The 16,762-nt window shown below is 47.1% G+C and overlaps 1 protein-coding gene across 1 annotated transcript in view; it reads left to right on the top strand.

Moving 5' to 3' along the window:
* The first annotated feature begins 6,699 nt into the window (after nucleotides 1-6,699).
* PAXBP1 (PAX3 and PAX7 binding protein 1) overlaps nucleotides 6,700-16,762 on the top strand; it is a 52,908-nt gene continuing 42,845 nt past the window's right edge. The window contains exons 1-3 of the mRNA XM_073617134.1: nucleotides 6,700-7,391; nucleotides 9,273-9,398; nucleotides 15,339-15,509. Of these exons, the coding sequence (XP_073473235.1) occupies nucleotides 7,172-7,391; nucleotides 9,273-9,398; nucleotides 15,339-15,509 (517 nt within the window). The 5' untranslated portion in view covers nucleotides 6,700-7,171. The remainder of the gene's footprint in view (nucleotides 7,392-9,272; nucleotides 9,399-15,338; nucleotides 15,510-16,762) is intronic.

Below are 16,762 nucleotides of genomic sequence, written 5' to 3'. Positions count from 1 at the left end.
GCCCTATCATTGGTGTCAGTGGAGGAATAGTACCCCATTGTTGGTGTCAGTGGAAGGAATAGTGCTCCATTGTTGGTGTCAGTGAGAAGAATAGTGCCCCATCACTGGTGTCAGTGGGAGGAATAGTGCCCCATAATTGGTGTCCGTGAGAGAATGGTGCCACAAGGGCCGGATAAAGGCAAGCAAAGAGCTGCAGTTTAGAGACCACTGGTTTACAGCACTGGCACTTTTATATATACAGTATTGCACTTTTTGAGAACATTTATTTGTGGTTTATTGCAGGGGCCCTAAACCCCCCGGCCACAGACCGGCACCATTCGTGGCCTGTTGATGGCTGGGCCTCATAGGGGGGAAGTAAACGGTGACCATGGTCCAGACAGGGCTATCACAGACCACAGTAGCCGCTCAGCTCCTGTTATGCAGCCATGCTCTCCCGTCCTGGCGAAGATGTCATCCAATCAGGAGAGCAGAGGGTGGGAGGAGATGAAGATCTGCACAGAGAGCGGGGGTCTTTTTTTAAGAACCTAGCCTCTTTTTGAGATTTGTTGTTTACAAGTTAAAAACAAAAATTACTTAGAACCCCCAAACATTATACATTTTTTTCTAATACCCTAGAGAATAAAAATGGTGGTCGTTTCAATACTTTCTGTCACACCGTATTTGCGCAGTGGTCTTACAAGCGCACTTTTTTTTTAGAAAAAATACACTTTTTTTAATTAAAAAATAAAACAACTGTAAAGTTAGCCCAATTTTTTTTATATTGTGAAAGATAATGTTACGCCGAGTAAATTGATACCCAACATGTCACACTTCAAATTTGCACCCGCTCATGGAATGGCGACAAACTTTTAACCTTAAAAATCTCCATAGGCGATGTTTAAAAAATTCTACAGGTTGCATGTTTTGAGTTACAGAAGAGGTCTAGGGCTAGAATTGTTGCTCTTGCTCTACCGATCACAGCGATACCTCACACGTGTGGTTTGAACACCGATTTCATATGCGGGCGCTACTCACGTATGCTTCTGCACGCGAGCTTGGCGAGACAGGGCGCATTTTTTAAAAAATGGGTTTTTTTTCTTATTTATTTTACCTTTTATTTTTTATTTTTACACTGTTCTTTAAAAAAAAAAGTGTCACTTTTATTCCTATTACAAGGAATGTAAACATCCCTTGTAATAGAAAAAAAGCATGACAGGACCTCTTAAATATGAGATCTGGGGTTAAAAAGACCTCAGATTTCATATTTACACTAAAATGCAATAAAAAATAAAGTAAAAAATGTTGTCATTTAAAAAAATAAAAAAAAAATGTTGAGGGCATGTGGCCTGGTATGGTTCAGGAGGGGGGGCGCTCTCTCGTCCCCCCTTTTCCTGCGGCCTGCCAGGTTGCATGCTCAGATAAGGGTCTGGTATGGATTTTGGGGGGGACCCCCACGCCGTTTTTTTCAATGATTTTTTATGTATATTGCCGGGATCCAACAATACATTACAGCCGCGAGCAATTTTGAATAACATTTTTTCCTTTAGAAATGTCATTTTGCTGCAGTACTGTTATAAACATGGAAAGAGGCGCTACTTTATAGGCAGACCAAGGGGGCACCCCAGGCACGATATTTAAATGAATATTTCATTTTTATTGTTTCACTTTAAGCATTATTATAATCACTGCTCCTGAAAAAACAGACGTTTTAAAAACTTTTTTTTGCATTGATACATGTCCCCTGGGGCAGGACCCGGGTCCCCTGCATAGAAGCCTTTAAAATGAACACTTTTGATTTTTCACGTCCCATAGACTTTAACGGTGTTCACAAATTTTTTGTCTGTTCGCATGTTCTGATGCGAACCGAACTGGGGGGTGTTTGGCTCATCCCTAGTGATGCCTAGTCATCCCTCTTCCCTCAGCCAGAACACTGAACATGGGTCATGGATGAGTCTTCCAGCATGACAATGACCCAAAACTTACCAACAAGGCAACAAAGGAGTGGCTCAAGAAGAAGCACATTAAGGTCATGGAGTGGCCTAGCCAGTCTCCAGACCTTAATCCTATAGAAAATGTATGGGGGGAGCTGAAACTTCGAGTTTCCAAGCGACAGCCAACAAAACCTTAACGATTTAGAAAAGATCTGTAAAGAAGAGTGGACCAAAATCTCTCTTGAGATGTGTGAAAACCTGGTAACCAACTACAACGTCCTACTGCTTGCCAACAAGGGTTTCTCCACCAAGTACTAAGTCATGTTTTGCTTGGTGATCAAATACTTATTTTACTCACTGAACTGCAACTTAATTTATATCATTTTTATCGTGTTTTTTCTGGATTTTTGGTTGATATTCTGCCTCATTCAAAATACACCTACGATAAAAAATTATAGACCCTCCATTTCTTTATAAGTGGGCAAACTTACAAAAACTGCAGAGGATCAAATAATTATTTTCACCACTGTATATTGGATATAGAGCTACTGTAGCACTTTATGCATTGGATATAAAGGGATAGAAGGAGGATTTATAAATGATCCTGGTGTGACCGCTTGCTGTCCAGGCTGTATACAGTATATGCGCCCCCTGGACTGGAAGTGGTTATAGAATCCATTAGACGAGGACTTAGCGCAGTGTGAGGAGGAGGCGCTCCTCTGCAGACTCGGCCCCCTCATACTGGATACAGGTGCGCATCAGCCGTGGTCTGAGGATCTCCAGCAAGACATTGAATGTTGAGATCCTCCTACGGACATAATCGAAAAACTTTGGAGGGTGGGAGCGCAATTCCTGCTACAAGGTGGGAAACCGCCCCATGGGAGATCTTCGAGAGACTCTTGGACACCTCCGGTATGGACGCAACCCCCTCTTCCTCTCCTGCTCAGCCATTCGCTCCAAAATCAGCACTTCGTGCAGCAAGCCGCGCGTCAGCCAGACAATAGTATAGGAATCCATGCTCTGATGTTAGAGGCACCACAAGAACCACAGAGAGAAGGCCTGAACTGACAGCATGCCTCAGGAGGGTCAAGAACATCTGGTCATGAAAGGGTTAACTTCCTCTAAATCACTTCCTTTAAAAAAAAAAAATCACAAGAGCGTTTGTGGTGTGTTGTGAACGCATTTTAACACAATGGGCGCGTTAAAATTCAATGCTGGTGTTCTGTCAGATTAGCGAACCCGTCAGATCAGTGAACGGAAGCGCTGTTCCATCAGCTGCTCATGCGTTCCACCTCTACCAGGTTTGCTCCTCTGACAGAACACTTGCAGTGAGAAGGTGGCAGCGGACATCTTACTACACCCAGCTACGTCTTGAATTTCAGAGTGACTTTAGCAATAAAGTGAGCATATAAAAATAAATATAGTATGCAGTGGAACCTTGGATTGCAAGCATAATCCGTTCCAGGAGAATGCATGTAATCCAAAGCACTTGCATATCAAAGCGAGTTTCCCCATAGAAGTCAATGGAAGTCAACGAAGATAATTCCTTCTGCATTGACTTCTATTGCATGCAATACCGCATGTGGCCAGAGGTTGGGGGGGCGCCGGAGAGCCTCGGAAATACTCAAGGACAGCTCCGCTAAACTCGGAAACCCTCGGAAACACTGGGGAACGGAGTATTTCCGAGTGATTCCGAGTATTTCCGAACGGCTCTGAACGGTTCCGAGCCGTTCCGAGTGTCATCGGTGCCCCCACACCTCTGGCCAAACGCGGTACTGCACACCCCATTATCTTGAATTCTGGTCGTTTTGCAAGACAACACTCGCAAACTGAGTCAGAATTAAAAAAAAAAAAAGTTGCTCGTCTTTCAAAACGCTTGTTAACCGCGTTACTCGTTACCAAGGTTCCACTGTATTGACATCTATGATGCTGTCTTGGATGTTAAATTTTGAAAGCCTAAAGGTTTAGCGCTGAGCAGTTGCGGGGTGTACCAACATGGCCTCCGCCACCTTCCTACTGCTGGCATCCAGCTTCTTTCAAAATGTAACATCAAGACAGCATGACAGATGTCAACATAGTATATTTATTTATATACGCTCACTTTATTGCTAAAATTACCCTGAAATTCAAGACGTAGCTGGGTGTAGTAAGATGTCCTCTGCCGCTGTTCTATCAGAATACCGCTACCCATCAGAAAACGGAAGTGACGTTGCAAACAAAATGGCTTATTTCGCATGCGCTCCACATTCCAACATGGCCGCTATGCGTTTTAATAGGTTTCCTAATCTAACAGAACATAAAGGTGGCAGCGGACATCTTCTTACATCCAGGCAAGTCTTAAATTTCACACTTATTTTAGCAGTTAACCGCTTGCCGACAAGCAGATATACTGCGGCAGAAAGGCTCGTACAGGCAGAATCACGTTCCTGTACGTTCCCCTTTAAGAGGCGGCCAGCGGGCGTGCCCGCAGTGGCGCGCCCACTGCAAGCTCCGTGAGTCGGGTCGCGGGTCCCGCGGACTGGATCGCCGCGGGGAGGAAGAACAGGGAGATGCTAATGTAAACAAGCATCTCCCTGTTCTGCCTAGTGACAGTGTCACTGATCTCTGCTCCCTGTCATCGGAGCAGAGATCGGTGACGTGTCACACACAGCCATGCCCCCCACAGTTAGAAACACGCCCCTAGGACACATTTAACCCCTACACTGCCACCTAGTGGTTAACCCCTTCACTGCCAGTGTCATTTACACAGGAATTAGTGCATTTGTATAGCACTGATTGCTGTATAAATGACAATGGTCCCAAAAATGTGTCAAAAATGTCCGATGTGTCCGCCATAATGTCGCAGTCACGATAAAAATCGCTGATCGCCACCATTTAAAAAAAAAAATTATTAATAAAAATGCCATAAAACTATCCCCTATTTTGTAAACGCTATAACTTTTGCGCAAACCGATCAATAATCGCTTATTGGGATTTTTTTACCAAAAATATGTAGAAGAATACGTATCGGCCTAAACTGAGGAAAAAAATGTTTTTTATATATATTTTTGGGGGCTATTTATTATAGCAAAAAGTAAAAAATGTATGCGTTTTTTTCAAAATTGTCGCTCTTTTTTTGTTTATACCGCAAAAAATAAAAACCGCTGAGGTGATCAAATACCACCAAAAGAAAGCTCTATTTGTGGGAAAAAAAGGACATCAATTTTGTTTGGGAGCCACGTCGCATGACCGCGCAATTGTTAAAGCGATGCAGTGCCGAATCGCAAAAAGTGCTCTGGTCAGGAAGGGGTAAATTCTTCCGGGGCTGAAGTGGTTAACGCATCTTATATACTGAATTAAACGATTTCACTGCAACCGAGTTAAATAGTGTATTTCAGTATATAATCAGTTTGGCGCATAGCAGTGCGGGGTGTACCAAGATCGCCACCTTCTGCTTGCTTGCCTGGGTGTAAGAAGATGTCCGCTGCTGGCTTCATGTTCTGTCAGATTAGGAAACCTATTTGAATGCATAGCGGTATTTCGTCAGATTAGGTGACCCTTCAGATTTTGTAACGGAAGGAACGTTCTGCCGCTGCCATCTTGCTACACCCAGCACTCGTCCACAGTAGAATACAGAGAGAAGGCGGCAAGCGGACATCTTGTTATACCCACCGGAGTCTGGCATTTAACACTTATTTTTAACAGTAAACTCAGCTTATATAGTAAAATACAGGATTTTGAAATCCGTCAGACTGTTTTGATGTTCATTTTCCACTTCAGCCCCGGAAGATTTGGCTGCTCAATGACTAGGCCATTTTTTGCGATATGGCACTGCGTCGCTTTAACTGGCAATTACGCGGTTGTGCGATGTTGTACACAAACAAAATTGACGTCATTTTTTTCCCACAAATAGAGCTTTCTTTTGGTGCTATTTGATCATCTCTGCGGTTTTTATTTTTTTGCGCTATAAACAAAAAGAGACCAACAATTTTGAAAAAAACACTTTGTACTGTATTTTGTACTTTTTGCTGTAATAAATAGCCCCATTTTTTAAAAAAAAGCTAATTTTTTCCTCAGTTTTGGCCGATATGTATTCTTCTACATATTTTTGGTAATAAGAATCGCAAAAAGCGTATATTGATTGGTTTGCACAAAAGTTATAGTGTCTACAAAATAGGGGATAGATTTATGGCATTTTTATTATTTTTTTGTACTAGGAATGGTGGTGATCTGCGATTTTTATCGGGACTGCAACATTATGGCGGACACATCGGACACATTTTTGGGACCTATGGCAATTATACATGGCTATAAAAATGCACTGATTACTGTATAAATGTCACTGGCAGGGAAGGGGTCAATACTAGACGGCGACTGGTCGGTAAGTGGTTGCAATTCAACATGTAAACAGACGGATTTTTTATATACTGAATTTCACTATATAAGCTCAGTTTTCTGGTAAAAAATAAGTGTGAAATGCAAGACTCCGGTGGGTGTAACAAGATGTCCGCTTGCCGCATATCCTTACTGCGGACGACTGCGGGGTGTAGGAAGATGGCGGTGACGGAACATCACTTCCGTTACATTTTCTGATGGGTGGTGGTATTCTGACAGGACACCGCCTTCTGACTGCAGGTGTTCTGTCAGATTAGCAAACCTGGTAGCGACAGAACGCACGCGCAGCTGGCGGAATGTCAATTTCGTTCACTGACCTGACGGGTTCACTAATCTTACAGAACAGCGGTGTGAACTGGGTCATTGGCAACCACTAGGTGCCGCTATTATTCCATGCCTTGCCTAGTTCAAGCGCGGTGATGAGCAGGCTCCGCCCGCTAGGCGTTACTCTAACTACACATTCATTAGGGCAGACACAGGTGTTGCATTGAAGGCTGCCTTGCAGTAGGGGTCGCTGTGGGCAGCAGTCGTGCAGTAGAGAGCGCGGTGTATGAGAGGCCGCCGTGCAGAAGGGGGATCACTGCGGAAAGCAGTAGTTTAGTGCGCTCTGCGTATTAGAGGTCGCTGTTGGCTATGGTGGTGTAATTGGCGCGGTGCAGTGGAGGCCGCCGTCCGGTAGGGGTCGCTGTTGGCTATGGTGGTGTAATTGGCGCGGTGCAGTGGAGGCCGCCCTCCGGTAGGGGTCGCTGTTGGCTATGGTGGTGTAATTGGCGCGGTGCAGTGGAGGCCGCCCTCCGGTAGGGGTCGCTGTGTGTGTTGGCGGTGCAGTGAGCGCGCTGTGTGTGGTGCGGAGCTCGGCGCGGCGTTGCTCGGTTGTTCGGTCCGCTATGTTTCGCAAGGCTCGGCGGGTGAATGTGAGGAAGAGGAATGACTCGGAGGAAGAGGAGAGGGAACATGAGGCCCCGGAGCACAGCGAGCCCCCCGCCGCGCCTCTTCCTCCCCCTCCACCGCCCAGCTTCCTTCACACAGACGGCGGAGGTGTTCAGGCGGCCCTCAGGGCCAGAGAACCCAAATCTAAACTACTCAGCTTCCAGGATGACGAGGAGGGTGAGTGTGGGGGATGGGCAATGCAGAGCTGGGAGAACCACCGGTGATAGAGATCCCCCCCCCCCCATCACTGACCCCTTCCCCCCCTCATCACTGACCCCCTCTCCCCCCCCCTCATCACTGACCCCCTCTCCCCCCCCCTCATCACTGACCCCCTCTCCCCCCCCCTCATCACTGACCCCCCTTCACTGACCCCCCCCCCTCATCACTGACCCTCTCCCCCCTCATCACTGACCCCCCCCCCCTCATCACTGACCCCCCCCCCCATCACTGACCCTCTCCCCCCCCATCACTGACCCCCCCCCATCACCGACCCCCCCCCCCCCCATCACCGACACTCCCCTCCCCCCTCATCACTGACCCCCTCCCCCTCATCACTGACCCCTGACCCCCCCCCCCATCACCGACACTCCCCTCCCCCCTCATCACTGACCCCCTCCCCCTCATCACTGACCCCTGACCCCCCCCCCATCACCGACACTCCCCTCCCCCCTCATCACTGACCCCCTCATCACTGACCCCCTCCCCCTCATCACTGACCCCTGACCCCCCCCCATCACCGACACTCCCCTCCCCCCTCATCACTGACCCCCTCCCCCCCATCACTGACCCTCTCCCCCCCATCACTGACCCTCTCATCACTGACCCCCTCCCCCTCATCACTGACCCCTGACCCCCCCCCTCATCACCTCCCCCCCCCCCCCATCACCGACACTCCCCTCCCCCCTCATCACTGACCCCCTCCCCCCCATCACTGACCCTCTCATCACTGACCCCCTCCCCCCTCCCCCCTCATCACTGACCCCCTCCCCCCTCATCACTGACCCCCTCCCCCCCCTCATCACTGACCCCCTCCCCCCCCTCATCACTGACCCCCCCCCCCCCCTCATCACTGACCCCCTCCCCCCCCTCACTGACCCCCCCCCCCCTCATCACTGACCCCCCCCCCCATCACTGACCCGACCCCCCCCCCAATCACCGACCCCCTCCCCCCCCCATCACCGACCCCCCCCCCATCACCGACCCCCTCCCCCCCCATCACTGACCCCCTCCCCCCCTCATCACTGACCCCCTCCCCCCCTCATCACTGACCCCCTCCCCCCCTCATCACTGACCCCCTCCCCCCCCTCATCACTGACCCCCTCCCCCCCCTCATCACTGACCCCCTCCCCCCCCTCATCACTGACCCCCTCATCACTGACCCCCTCCCCCCCCCTCATCACTGACCCCCTCATCACTGACCCCCTCCCCCCCCTCATCACTGACCCCCTCCCCCCCTCATCACTGACCCCCTCCCCCCCCTCATCACTGACCCCCTCCCCCCCCTCATCACTGACCCCCTCCCCCCTCATCACTGACCCCCTCATCACCGACCCCCTCCCCTCATCACCGACCCCCCCCCCCCCATCACTGACCCGACCCCCCCCCCCTCATCACTGACCCCCTCCCCCATCACTGACATCACACAACAGTGGGCGGTGCATGAGTACAAAAGCACTACAAGTCCCAGCATGTCTGCCTCTCCCCCTGATGAGGCACTACACATCCCAGCAGGGCTGACCCCCCCCCCAACGATGGGGCACTACACGTCCCAACACGGCTGGCTCCTCCCTGATGAGGCACTACACGCCCCAGCAGGGCTGACCCCCCCCCCTGCCCGATGAGGCACTACAAGTCCCAGCAGGGTTGAATCCCCTCCCCTCCGATGAGGCACAAGTCCCAGCAGGGCTGACTCCTCCACACGTCCAAGCACGGCTGATTTCTCCCCCCTGATGAGGCACTACATGTCCCAGCACGCAGTGGAGGGAAAAGGGTCATGTGTTCTTATTTCCTGACCATTGTAGTTCCTGATGGTTTGTTCTGTTATCTTTTACTATACAGAGGAAGAAGTTTTTAAAATAAAGAAATCAAATCACAGCAAGAAGATAGTAAAACTCCTTAAAAAGGAATTCAAAGAGGATAAGGAGAAAACGAAGCCCAAGTCAGATGTTATCCCCGGACTGGATGGTAAGAAATTCATTCGGCTGTGTGCTTCTCTAATTCCAAAAGCGGGTATATGAGTGTTCTCATACATGGACTGTATAACACCTTGATGGCCGGGCGGGACGTTCACCGTTCTGGGTGGACGTCATGTGACCTCCCCAGAACACACCTCACATGTATGGCCCGCTTCTGGTACCATGTGATCACTGTGACCAATCACAGCAGATTACATAACAATTATACACAATAGATGGCTTTAGCCACTTGCCTACTGGGCACTTATACCCCCCTCCTGACCAGACCAATTTTCAGCTTTCAGCGCTCTCACACTTTAAATGACAATTACTCAGTCATGTAATACTGTACCCAAATGATCTTTTTGTCTTTTTTTTTTTTTTTTTTATACAAATAGAGCTTTATTTTGGTGATCACCTCTGGGTTTTTTATTTTTTGTGCAGTAAATGAAAAAAGACCAAAAATTTTGAAAAAAAAACACATTTTTCTTAGTTTCTGTGATAAAATTTTGCAAATTATTAATTTTTCTTTTTTGGCCACAATTTATACTGCTACATATCTTTGGTAAAAAATAACCCAAATTAGTGGATATAATTTGGTCTTTGTGAAAGTTAGAGAGTCTACAAACTATGGTGCAAATCATAAAACATTGATCACACCTGATGTACTGACGGGCTATCACATTTCTTGTGACCCGAACAAGTCAGGAAAGTACAAATACCCCCCCAAATGATCCCTTTTTGGAAAGTAGACATTCCAAGGAGAGATCTCTAGCTGAGCTGGCGGACTCCAAGGCAGAGGATCCGCCTTGTGGGAATGAAGCCTAAGAGTTGGGAAACAGATGAAATCATTGTGACCCTTCCGTCACCTTCCTCTCATGGGGCTAATGGCATAAAAATTCAAATTCATGGTGAGGTTTTTGATGTTGTATTTTTTTCCCACAATTCTTTGCAAAAAAATTTTTTTCCCCACAAAATTGTCATTGTATTAGGTTATTTCTCGCACATGGCATGTATATACATCAAATGATGCCCCAAAATACATTCTGCTACTCCTCCTGAGTATTACGATACCACATGCGTGGGACTTTTTCTCAGCCTGGCCACATAGGCCCAGCATGCAGGGAGCACCATCAGGTGTTCTAGGAGCATAAATTACACATCTAACGTGTTGACTAACTATTACACTTTTGAAGGCCCTGGAGCACCAGGACAATGACAGGTGGCACTGATAGGTGGCACTAATGCGGGGCACTGATAGGTGGCACTGATGCGGGGCACTGATGCGGGGCACTAATGCGGGGCACTGATAGGTGGCACTGGGGACAGATGGCACTGACATGTACATCACTCAGTGATGTAGTGTGTCAGTATACAGTGATGGTCACTGTATACTGACACACTACATCACTGTATACTGACTGTATATTGACCCACTACATCCCAGTATACTGACTATTGCATTGATGGATTGTTGTCTGTCAGTGTGTACTGATCACACCCACTGCCATCCATACAGCCAGCACTCACCCTCCTCTCTCCTTCTCGCCAGGGACTATCCCTGTGATCCCTGTACATTAGTCACTGACCCCCCCCCCCCCGACATCACAGCCCTCTGATACACAGCGCTCCACCAACAGATATAAGCCTCGCCCACTACCCCGCCTACCCACCCATGCACAGCGTCCGGCCTCGCGGACTAGGCCGAAGCCCGCCTGAAAAATCGTGCCCGCAGCTTCTCAGGACCAGCGCGGTCCTGGTGAAAAAAAAAAAATCTAAAAAATCGTTTTGAATCGATTTGACCTCATCTCGATTCAAGATTCAAATCGATTTTTTTTTTTTTTTTTTTTTTCCCCCCAGCCCTAGGTGCTTGCGTGACCTTTTCTAACCTCCTGCAAGCGCAACGCCCCGGTGTGAAAGCACTCGGGCTCTCACACTGGGGCTGCAGGGGAGGCATTTTTCAGGAGCTTTACAGGCACTATTTTTAACCCAAAAGCACCTGAAAAAGAGGTCCAAAGAGTAATTGCTTTTCTTGCGACCTCTGAGTTTCAAAGTATCAGGAGACAAGGAATCTTCATGAATGTGAAGATATTATTTGGAGTGTATATGTCTGATTGCATGTCCCTCCATGGCATCTAATCTGATGCTATATACCATTTTGGACAAAATTATAATAAGCCTAGCCTTGAAGGTGTAACTTTTCCATTGGTTGAAAGATTTATTGATTACTTTTTTTTTTTTAAATGTAGGTAATACCACTTCCAACCACTGAGCATGTCTAAGGGCAGAAATAATGGTTCTGAAATATATTTTCTAAGTACTGTAATATGTTCAATTTTCATAATTTGTATCGTATGTATGTATATGTGTGTGTGTATGTATATTTTTTTTTTCAGGAATTCTGGTAACCAGTACAATGTGAGGGTATAATCTTACTCATAAATATCACATAAAGTTATTGTATATGGATAATTGTATTGCTCTTGTAGATACTATGAGTACTTATTCATCTATGTAAAACACATGCTAATATGGATGTATATTTGTGTAGACATGGTGTGTGTGTGTGTGTGTGTGTATATATATATATATATATATATATATATATATATATATATATATATATATATATATATATATATATATATATATATATAAAATTTATTTATTTTTTCCATTCACAACAATGATTGGTATATTTAAAACCATTCTTCTAATATGCTCAAAATAAGATATGTTTGTCATACAGAATGACTATTGCACCAGTGGATACTGAGATGTTATGTAATTTTATATTATTTGAACGTTATATATTTTCTGAAATACTACTGGGTAGAAAAAGTTCATATGTTTCCTTTAAGAGTTTGAAATGAACTTTGGACAGACAGCTGGATAAACAACTCCTAGAGTCTTCACAATAGGTTTAGTAAGAGCCCTTTCACACTGGGGCAGGGGCGGCGTATTTTTAGCGGCGTTTTACCGTCGGTATGTGGCCGCTAGCGGGGCGGTTTTACCCCCCGCTAGCGTCCGAGAAAGGGTTAAATACCACCGCAAAGCGCCTCTGCAGAGGCGCTTTGCCGGCGGTATAGCCGCGCCGTCCCATTGATTTCAATGGGCAGGAGCGGTAAAGGAGCGGTATACACACCGCTCCGAAGATGCTGCTGGCAGGACTTTTTTTACCGTCCTGCCAGCGCATCGCTCCAGTGTGAAAGCACTCGGGGCTTTCACACTGGATACACAGCAGCGGCACTTTCGGGTCGGTTTGCAGGCGCTATTATTAGTGTGAAAGGGCTCTTAGAGATGTGTGATTTCTATACGTGTCCTCAACTTTTATTGTGGTATCAGGTCCTTCTATTTAACAACCCAGAACATGTAAATATCTTTGGTTTCTGCTTTGCTAATAGTTTGTTTATAGTACTATTTTTAAAGATAGGTGATTCATTAAGGCCCCTTTCACACGATTGGACCATTCAGGTCCGCCTGTCAGTTTTGTCGGCAGACGTGAGCGGGCGCTCCGTGTAAGTCTATGGAGCGACGGATGTCAGCGGTGACCTGTCCGCTGACATCCGTCCCGGTCCGATCTGCCAAAATCGGACGGATGGCCCTACGTTCACACCACTCCCTGGCGGATTGGATCGGGTGTTGTCCATTTTTATTCAATCTCTCCATAGCAACCAGCGGCACTATGGAGAGATCCCCGCTCAGTGAGCAGAGAGGGACCTGTCATCCGCCGGCTCAGTGGAGATCAACTGAGAGATCTCTAGCTGAGCTGGTGGACAGAAGTGGACTCAGAGGCAGCGGATCTGCCTCGTGGGAATGAAGTCTAAGAGTTGGGAAACAGATGAAATCATTGTGACCCTTCCGTCACCTTCCTCTCATGGGGCTAATGGCATAAAAATTCAAAAGATCTTTATTTCTCTTTAAAAGGTCTAACAAGGTGGAGGTGAGGAGACTGCCTGATCATGTGACATAATCGTTATGTGGTCGGCAAGACATTACCACCTTACTACCACTGTAAAAAAAAAAAACGCAGTCAGTGCTCCTTTTGAAAGTCTGTGATCGAGCTGTCAATTGGTAGCTCAGATCGTAGACCAAGGAGAGGCTTGTGCTCCCTGTGAACTAATCACATAATTCATGTAATGTAAACAAACCACTTCCTGCTCTATTGATCTTTTGTGTGTAAACCTCCCACTGACTACCAATGAAAGGAGGGCTCACTAACCATAAAAGGGGCGCACTGACTACCAATTCTAGGGAGAAAAAAAAAACACCATTGACCATGAACAGGTATGGGTCATTTACCCCTGATTGCCTACATTTTCATTTATCCCCTATGTGATGGTTTTTAGGTAACTGGTTCTCTTTGAGACATGCAGGGTCTAAAAGACCTCCTGGGCTCCACCGAATGTATTGCAATACATCCCTTCCTGGCTATGCTAGCCGGGGACACTGAGAGCCTGACCCGGAAGTGACATCATAAACGTCGCTTTCCAGGTCACAGCTCCCCTCCAACTGCCGCCACCCGCCATGATCGTCCCAGGCCTGCAGATTGGCAAGCAGAGCCAGGAATGCATGGTCGGGGTGCCGGCACCAGGGGTTTGTGGAGGCAATCAAGCAGCAGCAGTGCAGCCTCCCAAATGCATTCATCTGACAGGCAGGAGTCTGCCTGTTAGTTTTACACAAAATCTTGGTGGCTGAAACTCCCCCTCTGTCAGGTCTGTAAGATTTACAGACCTGGCAGTGAAAGGGTTAAAGTGATTGTAAAGTCTCAAGGTTTTTTTAACTTAATGCATTCTATGCATTAAAACGGTTTTATACCCCCACTTTCAAATTTTTACCTACAGGTAAGCCTATAAAAATGAATATCTCCTAAACCTGCACGGTGTAGGTCGGAGATATTCACCTTGCATGCAGCCGCTGTCAGCGGCTCATGCGCTCTGAAGGTCCGGCGGATGCTGCCGGAAAGAGGACTCCCGCGCGCATGTATGCGGGAGTGACGTCATCGTGGCTCCGGCCACCCACAGCGGCGGAGCCGCGAACCCGGAAGAAACGCGGAGGGAACATGTTGGCTCCCTCAGCGGTGATCAGGAGGAGATGCCGGCGCTTCGTTCTAAGGTAAGTATTTCATAATGAGCTAGAATGCTGCGCATACTAGCTCATTTATGCCTTTGCCTTACAGGGTTTTTTTTTTTTTTTTCTTTTGCGGGCATACAACCGCTTTAAGGTGAAAAACCTTCTTTGCTTCAGCTGCCCCAGAGACCCCCCCCCCCCTTATTCTTACCTGAGCCCATCCAATTCAGCAATGTGCACACGCCAAGTGGCTCCAAGCCGCTGTCAGTTCTTATTGGACAGATTGATAGCAGGAGCCATTGGCTGCTGTCGATCAAATCCAGTGACACGGGGGGCGGGCTGAGTACCGCTGTCTGTGTCAATGGACACAGCAGCGGGACTCGGGAGCAAGCCCATATGGGTGCCCCCAGGGAAAGGGCTTTTTGCTGGGTCACCCGATGAAGGGGAGGAGCCAGGAGAGCTGGATCAGGGAGGTTCAGGGCTGCTCTGTGCAAAACCCTTGCACAGAGCAGGTAAGTATAGCGTTTATTTTTATTAAAAATAAAAACCCCCTTTAAACATTCACCAAACACGCAGCATGTATGACTTTTAAAAACTCACCAGACCCACAGCGCATTGGTGTGAAGAGTTCCATAGGATTTAAAGGGATACATTTTCAATGCTTTTTTGTTCCGCTTTTCAAATACCAAAAGCACATCAAAAACGGATCAGTGTGAAAGGGCCATAAGACAGTTTTAGCACTATCAGAAAGTGTTGAATTTTGTGGAGCCTCAATTTCAGACTACAAAAGAGAGCGACTAGAGGCAAGTGCAGAGAACCGTGTGCCAGAGCACAAAGATATTTATTCTTTCCGTTTTTTATTTTTCTTCTTTTAATTTAGATCAGCCTGTAAGAAATGTGGCTATTAAAGATGGTGGCCAGGAAGATATGAACATCGGTAGTGACCTTGGTGAGGAAGAGATGGAAGTAGAAAGTGAAAAAGAGGAGGAGAAACCCAAAGCCGGTTCTTTTGCCAACTCCCTGTCGTCATCTTTAAATGTTCTGCGCCCAGGTACTAAGTCAGTATATGTTTGCAGATGGATTCGATTAATGATCATTGGTATTGAAAACACAACTCCATTTCAGTGAGAATTTTCATGTGTTCCACAGTGGACATATTGGATACTTTGATTCTTGTGTCCAACCCAGTTTTTCATTCTAAAGGGCTCCAAGCAGTAGCCTGTTCTGAAGCAAACAAAACTTTGTGCATGTTATCATTTTCAGTGCCCCACTAGCATAGGGAAAAGCTTACACTTATTATGACAACTGAAGTGTCATCCTGAGTTTTGTGAATGTAGTGCAACTGTGCATTGAGACAATAGGACAGTGATGGTGAACCTTGGCACCCCAGATGTTTTGGAACTACATTTCCCATGATGCTCTACTACACTGCAGTGTGCATGAGCATCATGGGATATGTGGTTCCAAAACATCTGGGGTGCCAAGGTTCGCCATCACTGCAATAGGAAGTTGAGTGTCTGACATTTTGGCCTGTTCTCTCTATCTTGTCAAATCAGCAAACCAAGCAAAACCCTTTTCCTTTCTCGCGTTCAATAACAATTCATTTTTTTTTTTTCTAATGTGTGGGGTCTGTTGTTAGTACCCTTTGTGTCTTTATATATCTCTTTTGTTCAAATTGTCAAAGTGTACTTAAAGATTTATTCCAAGTTATATTTTATACAGCTTGGACCAATGTGACCAATGTAGATACCATACTTGGCCAATGCCGCTTGAAATCGCTGAAGTAGACAGCGTTATTCCAATGATCTCCACTTGCTTCCAGGAGCCGTGCTGAGTTGCTGTTCTTCTGCATTTTTGAACCCAGGAGATGCATTGCATCTTCTGAATGAATACAATACGTTCTCTGATTGGACAAGCTGGAGAGGCCGAGCAGTGACGTCCATATTTAGAATTTCTCTTTTAAAGCGGGGGTCCACCCACACCGCCAAAAAAAAAAAATATTAAAAGCCAGCAGCTACAAATACTGCAGCTGCTGACTTTTAATACATGGCCACTTACCTGTCCCAGGGTCCAGCGATGTTGGCAGGCGACGCCGAGAACCCGCTCGGTTCTCGCCAGCTGCCGCCGCCATCCTAGGTGAGGGAATCAGGAAGTGAAGAGTTGCGGCTTCACTTCCCGGTTCCCTACTGTGCATGCGCGAGTCGCACTGCGCGTCCCAAGTGGTCCCCGCTCTCTCCTGGGAGCTGTGTGTTTCCCAGGAGACAGCGCCGTGGGGACGGGAAAGAGGCGTAGACTCCCATGGGA

The sequence above is a fragment of the Aquarana catesbeiana genome, linkage group LG02, assembly GCF_042186555.1.
Source record: "Aquarana catesbeiana isolate 2022-GZ linkage group LG02, ASM4218655v1, whole genome shotgun sequence".
Taxonomy (NCBI): domain Eukaryota; kingdom Metazoa; phylum Chordata; class Amphibia; order Anura; family Ranidae; genus Aquarana; species Aquarana catesbeiana.
The sequence above is the reverse complement of the archived record's forward strand: the minus strand, read 5'-3'. Positions and strand labels throughout refer to the sequence as shown.